General features: G+C 43.5%; 1 protein-coding gene across 1 annotated transcript; it reads right to left on the bottom strand.

Moving 5' to 3' along the window:
* Window positions 1-878: 878 nt before the first annotated feature.
* On the bottom strand, window positions 879-7,450 carry rnf11a (ring finger protein 11a). Its single transcript, XM_075462680.1, has 3 exons — window positions 6,160-7,450; window positions 3,452-3,624; window positions 879-3,288 (listed from the first exon to the last, which is right to left on the bottom strand). The coding sequence occupies exons 1-3, from the start codon at window positions 6,256-6,258 to the stop codon at window positions 3,117-3,119; spliced, it is 444 nt and encodes a 147-aa protein (XP_075318795.1). The 5' UTR covers window positions 6,259-7,450; the 3' UTR covers window positions 879-3,116.
* Between the last annotated feature and the right edge of the window lie 356 nt (window positions 7,451-7,806).

The following is a 7,806-nucleotide window of genomic DNA, read 5'->3' as shown; positions in this document are numbered from 1 at the left end:
AGACGCCTTGCGAATATCTTAGGAACAGCTCCAAATTACCAACAACAAGCAGGGGTGAGTAGAACATCATGTTATAATGTGAAATCAAGGGCCCAATGTCAAAAAAACGGTCTTGTCCTTTAAAGGCAGCACATGTTGCTCTAATGTCCTAATCTACTTTTTTTTTTTTTTTGCATTAAAACTGCCTTCACAGACGTGCATCTCAACTGTTTCTTTTTTTTTCTTGCATGTTTCCACTGTATGATGGCCCATCCCAGATGCCTTAGAGCCCAGAGAAATCAATGCGCTCTCTGGATATTAGGCTTCCTTTTTTTGCGCAAGTCGAGTTTTAGGTGGCATTTGTGAATTGTGTAACATTCCAGCTATTGATGAATGACCGCTCTTGATGTGCTGCGTCCGAGGGGTCAGAGATCATGAGTATCCAGTTTAGGGTTGCCCTTTCCTCATCCTCCGAAATCCCTCCCAAGTTCCTTAAATTATTCCTTGAATTATTCCTTGACATTATGCACTGTGGAGGGAAATCCCCTCCAACATTTTTAAAGAGTTCAATGATCTCTTTACACATTTCTTAACAAGCCAAGGATTTTATTTTTGCCCATCTGTGCTTCTCAAAGACTCAGAACTTTCATGTGTATGTTGATCGATGTTGCATCATATGTCTATCAAAACATTCATTAATCGACACGTTAGTTGTTGCAAATATTTGGGGATATATTTGTTGCACTTCCCAACAGCTGAATGTTTTTTTTTTTTTTTTTTTTACTTTTCTTGTTGACAAAAATGTCAAATTTCCATCATCTTGATTTGAGCTGAAACTAAACTTGACGGCGAAGGCACACCTCTGCAGTACATGACAAAATGAGACCGTCATCATGAAACAGACTGTAAAACGTCTTTTATTCATCTTGATAAACTTGCTTTTGTTATCGTTGGTAAACAGAATTATCACTGAAAATAAAAGTCACTCAATTGCACGGCCCAACCAACTTGCACAAGCTCCGACCTGCAGCCACCACACAGTGCTGCGGTGTTTCCAGCACAGCTCGAGCTTTTAAAAAAAGGAAACGCACGGACAAAACCTCACACTTATATACGATTTGGCACCCACTTTTATCGTGGTTTCACAAGGTTTCCTAAAAATTTGTGCAATATAAATCAAAAAGACCTGGTAGTTGTTGTTAGTTGTTACCATCGACCAGCTTCAATTTCTGGCTTCTTCTTCGGCCTGTGTCACACACACCGTTTTCACACATGCACCGGAGTTCTGAAATGTTTAGGAGATGTTCCAAAGGGGTGGCATGTGTGAACGCAAATGTTTCTCACCCAGCCCCCCCCCATGGAAAATCCTGGTTAGACAAGACGGTAAGAGTACGTATGAATATATTAACAAAAACTCCAGATAGCTAACTATCGCAAATGTGCGTGATGGTAAGAGCTACTGCTTCACACTCTTTCCTGATGACTTGTATTATTCATGTTCCATTTGCTCCCTTCTATTGTGGATAAATTCAGATACAAGCAGTACTGATGACATCACGACAGAGTCTCGCATGCCATTCTCAACATGCTCTAAAGAAAACCGTGTGTGACCAATCTCAAACCAAAGTGTCTGCACATTGTCCTGAACATCTCCGATGGCCACGTGTGGAAAAAAAACAGCTACAGCGTTCAGGACAATGCTGGTATCTGTCTCCACCTGGAGGACAACTAAAGAAAGACAAAAGTGATATCAGAAATGATTGTACTTCACAGGAATTGGCTTACCTCAACATCAAAAAGGCACTACGAGTGCAGGATAAATCAGAAATGTCCTCTCATCATCACTCTGGTAGTTTCAATTTCTAACAACTAAAATCATGCTGAACATCCAAAAATGCATTCCTTTCTAGTACTGCAGCTTCTGCTTCCCCGTGTTACCCGACTGTGCTGTGGGATACACAGTCGGCACCACAGATCACACTGACGCCAAAAAGTCGAGTGTTTTTGTGCGACTAGACGTCATGCAACAAAAACTGGCAAAAGTCCATCGACACGAAGCGGAATCCAACAGCTTCGGACTAAGAAAACAAAAATAAAAGAGAGACAACGGGGTTTTACAACCGAGAGGGTTAATTCACAATGTCGGTCTCTTACAATCATTCCCTACAACACGCACAGATGAAAACACAGATGTTCATGACACGGCATACATCTGAAATCCACAAGCTACAAAAGTCTCAGATGAGGGGTATCCCAAAGTGCTTTAAGGGGGATCGTACAGCATGTCGCATCTTTAAAAATGCTACCGACTGTAAACTATGAGAAGAGTGCAAGGCAAAAGAACTCGAAGGACTGAGTTTTGAAACCTGTCAAAGAGAACAAACCCAAGGCAAAGCAAAGGAGGGGATTCATGTTGTGAAGAGGGAAAAAAATTCACATTTATAAAAGCAGCTTTCGACAGGAGTCCGCCCAAAAAAAAAACCTTAAAAATAAAAAGCAATCTCCAAAATGTGTTCAAATGTTGAAATGACACCACGTTATTATCTCGCTGTAGATGTGAGATCATGGGACCCGATGACACGCTCTATATTAGTGATGTGGAGGTCACTTCCCCCACTTGTCTGTATTTTGATGACATCTCAGAGAGGCCAGTGTTTCTGAGACTTTCCGTGCCATTGTTCCATTTAAGAGAGCATCATAATTCCGCTTCATGTTTTCAGTGGCGGTTCAGACAACGATGCTGACTTTACTGTGACAAATCCTCTCCACTGACGTAACATATTGCACATTCAGTCTTCAAAGGTGAAGCAAATTCCACTAATTACTTTTTTTTTTTTTTTTTAGAAAAAAAAAAATATGAATGCCGACTTGCACAGCTTTTTCTTCGTGTGATTTGGCTGACTGTCCCACTGCGAAAGGCAAAGACTTCTCACGACCCAAACAGGTTGATGTCAGACCCCAGCAATGCAACAGTTTTTAGCACCCGTCTGCATCTCGTAAATAGCATCTGCTTAACGTCGCGTCACCTTAGCCTACCTGTTTGAGCAGCTCGGGCATTTTTGGCTAAAAAAAAAAAAAGAAAAAAAAAAAAGTTCAGTTACTTCTAGGCAGGAGCAGCCCCCTGGGGACGGGGCCGCTCAGTTGGTTTCATAAGTGGACAGCAGGGCTGCGTCAACTGGCTCCATGCAGGAGGGGCAGATGAAAGAGCGCATCAGCCAGGGGTCAATGCAGTCCACATGGTAGATGTGAAGGCAGGGCAGGAACCGGATGGGATCACCGTACTCAAAATCCATCATGCAGATCACACACCTGGATTGGAGAGAATCAGATTATGTCCACTCTAATAACTTCGATTTGGTTGTTTAAGACCATTAAACATATGATGAATAAACTTTGAGCAATTCCTTTCAGCGTACTCATGCATGAGCACGGAGATCAAAACATGATCAAACTAACGCCATTTAAGACTCACTCTTTAACTTTCTTATCAGAAGGGTCGGAGCCCGGGTCAAAGATGCCTCTGGGAAGGTGATGGATGAGTCCGATTCGCTGGGCGATGCGGATCTGCTCCTCTTCGGTCAGCTGGCTGGCAAGGCGACTCTCTCCTGGGTTGGGATGGAACACTGGCACTGGCTGGGTGCGCTCCTGGAAAAGAAGGGTCACAACACAACCTGTGTCATCTCTGGAAGAATGAGTCAACTAAAGCAGAGGCCTCCATATTGGATTTAACTCCAAGCAGCTCCAGACTTCACATGTTTGCTGAAGGCTAAGCACCACGGTTAGCATTTCCATAAGGCTTTTTTTTTTCCCCCATGGCTGGAGGTATGAAACTAAAATTAAAGGACGAACATATGACTATGTCGGCCGTGTCCAGTTAGATTGCACAATAGAGCCGCACATCCTGAACACAGTATATCACTGATTTCTAAACGAATGAATGGAAAAGTTAGAGGTGGACAAAAGTCCATGACAGTACTTCGGTCTTAAGCCTGTGAGCCTTAAGACCGTGAGCCTTAAGCCCCTGCAAAACTGATCTGTCGAGACAAAGTTGGAATGCGATTGATGAAGACTGACGTTTTTCATCATTAAAATCCGCGCCTCAACTAATTCAAGACGTCACAAAAGCCGTAGAAAGGTAACACAAAGCACTAATTGTGATTTTATTTTCAGTTCATGATGCCACCATTTTTGTCCTTTACCTATCGGAGGAAAAAAAAAAAACAACAAAAAACATAAATCACAACTATCTTATTGAATGTTTTTCGGCATATTTGACAAAGTCAGACTGTTCCCTAAAACAGTTTTTTTTTTTTTTTTTTTTTATCTGTGATTTTGTTTTCCACTCAGCTGATAAACATCCTCAAGAGTGGTGATTCCAATTTTTTTTTTCTTGTTAACACAAGGACAAAGTAGCTAAACATCCTATAAAAGCACCTGGGAGTTTGGTCGTCATAAAAAGTTAACATTTATAAATTGTCTCATCCTGGCCTTACAGGCTGCATTTATTTTCTGAATGTACAACACAGACTGTCTATGCACCTATTTGTCTTTATACGCTGACACTTTAAAAGTGATAACATTTGTTGCATTTATGTGTATTATTTTATACACTATATTGCCAAAAGCATTCGTTCATCTGCCTTTACACGCATATGAACTTAAGTGACATCCCATTGTTAACCCATAGGGTTTAATATGACGTCGGCACACCCTTCGCAGCTATAACAGCTTGAACTCTTCAGGGCAAGCTTTCCAAAAGGTTTAGGAGTGTGTTTATGGAAATCTTTGAACATTTGAACATGCATAATTTTTATAATATTTTTTTCTGTAATGGTGCTGCTGGAATCTTAATTTCCCTGAGGGAACCTCCTAAAGGGATTAATAATGTTCTATCTAATCTAATCTAATCTTCTCCCAGAAGCGCATTTGTGAGGTCAGACACTGATGGTGGAAGAGAAGGCCTGGCTCGCAGTCTCCGCTCCAATTCATCCCAAAGGTGTCGGGTCGGGGTCAGTATTCTGTGCAGGCCAATCAAGCTCTTCCACACCAAACTGGCTCATCCATGTCGTTATGGACCTTGCTTTGTGCACTGGTGTGCAGTCATGTTGGAAGCGGAAGGGGCCATCCCCAAACTGTTTCCCCAAACTGTTTCCATAAAGTTGGAAGCGTGAAATTGTCCAAAATCTCTTGGTCTGCTGAAGCATTCAGAGTTCCTTTCACTGGAACTAAGGGGCCAAGCCCAGCTCCTGGAAAAACAACCCCACAGCATAATCCCCCCCCTCCACCAAACTTTACACAGTGCAGTCAGACAAGTACCGTTCCCCTGGCAACCACCCAACCCAGACTCCTCCATCAGATTGCCAGATAGAGAAGCGTGATTCATCACTCCAGAGAACGCATCTGCACTGCTCCAGAGTCCAGTGGCGACGTGCTTTGCATTGCACTTGGTGATGTATCTGATGTGTCTCTACACTGTTCTTGAGCTAATCTGAAGGCCACATGAAGTTTGGAGGTCTGTAGCGATTGACTCTGCAGGAAGTTGGCGACCTCTGCGCACTGTGCCTCAGCATCCGCTGACCCTGCTCTGTCATTTTACCTGGCCTCCCATTTCATGGCTGAGATGCTGTCGTTCCCATTCGCTTCCACTTTATTATAATAGCACTGATAGTTGACTGTGGAACATAAGCATGGGAACTGGGGGGAATTGGTGGGATGTGTTCCGATATGTGCCCTTCCCAATGGTAAACCCATTCCTACGCCCTTGCTGTGGAATATTTAGTAGCGAGGAAATTTCACGACTGGACTTGTTGCACAGGTGGCATCCTATCATGGTACCATGCTGGAATTCACTGAGTTCCTGAGAGTGAACCACTCTTTCACAAATGTTTGTAGCAGCAGTCTGCATGTCTAGGTGCTTGAATTTATACACCTGTGGCCATGGAAGGGATTGGAACACCTGAGTTTAATTATTTGGATTTGGTGAGTGAATACTTTTGGCAATATTTTGTGTATAAAACCAGTAAATAAATACGTATATGCCTGCGTCACTCTGTTGATGCTAATTATAGATACTCCCATCAGTAATTTAAACTAATTAAACTTTGAGGTCATGGCTTATCAAAACTACAGAGGCGACTTGAGTCCCCGGGCTGACTTAAAGTTGAGACCCCGTATGCTCACCTGATAGGGCGGCGGTGGCTCTCCGGGCAGACTGCCCCCCTCGGACTCGTTCAGCAGCGACAGGTCATCCGCACCTTGTGAAAACAGACAGTTCCCCATTGACCCGAGACCACCATTAAAGAGTGCACCTCTTTCTGTGGGGAGACAGTCTTAAGCGTAAACCAGAGCTACGCCGAATTACTTTGCTTGACGTTAGCTTAGCTTCGATGTTGTTAGTTTGTTGACATTCCGTGCGAGTCTTGTCGAAGAAGAAGCGACAGGAGAAGTGACTTCACTCACTTCTGGCAAACAAACGCTGAGCAGCAGAGTGACGCTCACGACAGCTCCTCACCCAAAACGTAACTCTATCTGAAAAGTTATGTTTGCGGGTCCAGGAGTATGTTGTGTTTACGCAGAGTATCAGCCGGAAATATCGCTGTTAGGAAGTTTGCCAACGCTCCACTTCCATTTCCGCTTCCGCATACTTTCAGAATAAGAGTAGAGAATTTAAAAACATCATAATTAACATAAATTGGGCCCCTTGATGAGCGATATTTATTAATGTTAAATCTATGGATTTGTACTGTTAATTAAAAAAACAAAAGGACGCCTAGGATGCCCGGTAGGCATCTATTTGTCCTACAATTATCCGAGTTTTGTTCATGAAAAATGGCACATCAGAGAAAGGCTCAGTTCTGGAAGAACGATGATCAGTAGGTTCGGGATGAGTGGGAAACAGGAAATAAGAGATTTATTTAAAAAAAAAAATTGCAAAAACAAATGGAAATACAGTATTTCAGTCGAAAAGAGGGGAGGGGCGGGGAGGGAAGGGGAGGGGAGTCTCAAAGACAGACTTCTACATAGCACCGGTCCGGAGGGGCCGTTGTCAATCGGGAGTCTGAATTGCTGTTATTCTGGTCGTTGTCTTCGGAGTGACAGTTGCGTTTTCACTTTTGTCTTTCTCGTTCTGCTGTTTCCTCTATTTCGCGGTTCCCGAGAAGACCTCGAAATGGTAGGTGGAAGAGAAAAAGAGGCATCTACAGTTCCGCCTTTGCGTAGCTACACTTAAAAACTGTCTTTTTTCCCCCCGTGTTGGATAAGAGCGGTGTCTGCTAAGGCCCAAGCACGTTTGCTTCATCCGGAACAGATATACCTTTAAGCCCGATTTATGCCCTACGGAACCGGACGAAATTCGTCTGTCCGGTCCATACGTTGCTCCCGGAGCTTCTGTTTATGCCTCCGTCCGTATTGCGCACGTCCGTAAGAAATCCTCTAGAGGGCGGTATATATTGAGTCATTGTCGGCCGCGGGTTTGAGAAACATGGCGTCAATTGTGGAAGTTGCACACAAAGAAACCGGTGTTTAGGAAACATTAACTTGTGCGTTTTTTTGTTTTTTTTTTACACCCGTTCCTTTCGTACACGGTTGTGGTAAATCTCCTACTCTTCGTTCTTCTTCTTCCTCCATAACTTCCGGAGCCAACACGCTCCTGACTCTCTACTGCCCCCACGAATTCCTCTGGTATTGCTCCGTTTTCGCCCGGATTGCTAAACTCTTGACCTACGGACAAACTGACGGATGAAACGACCCCCGGAACCGGGTGAAAGCGTCCGTTTCCGTAGTTACCGTAGGGCATAAATGGGCCTTTAGTGTGATGATTTCAGATGT

This window comes from Odontesthes bonariensis, chromosome 4 (genome assembly GCF_027942865.1).
Source record: "Odontesthes bonariensis isolate fOdoBon6 chromosome 4, fOdoBon6.hap1, whole genome shotgun sequence".
Lineage (NCBI taxonomy): Eukaryota > Metazoa > Chordata > Actinopteri > Atheriniformes > Atherinopsidae > Odontesthes > Odontesthes bonariensis.
This window is presented reverse-complemented; position numbering and strand designations above follow the sequence as displayed.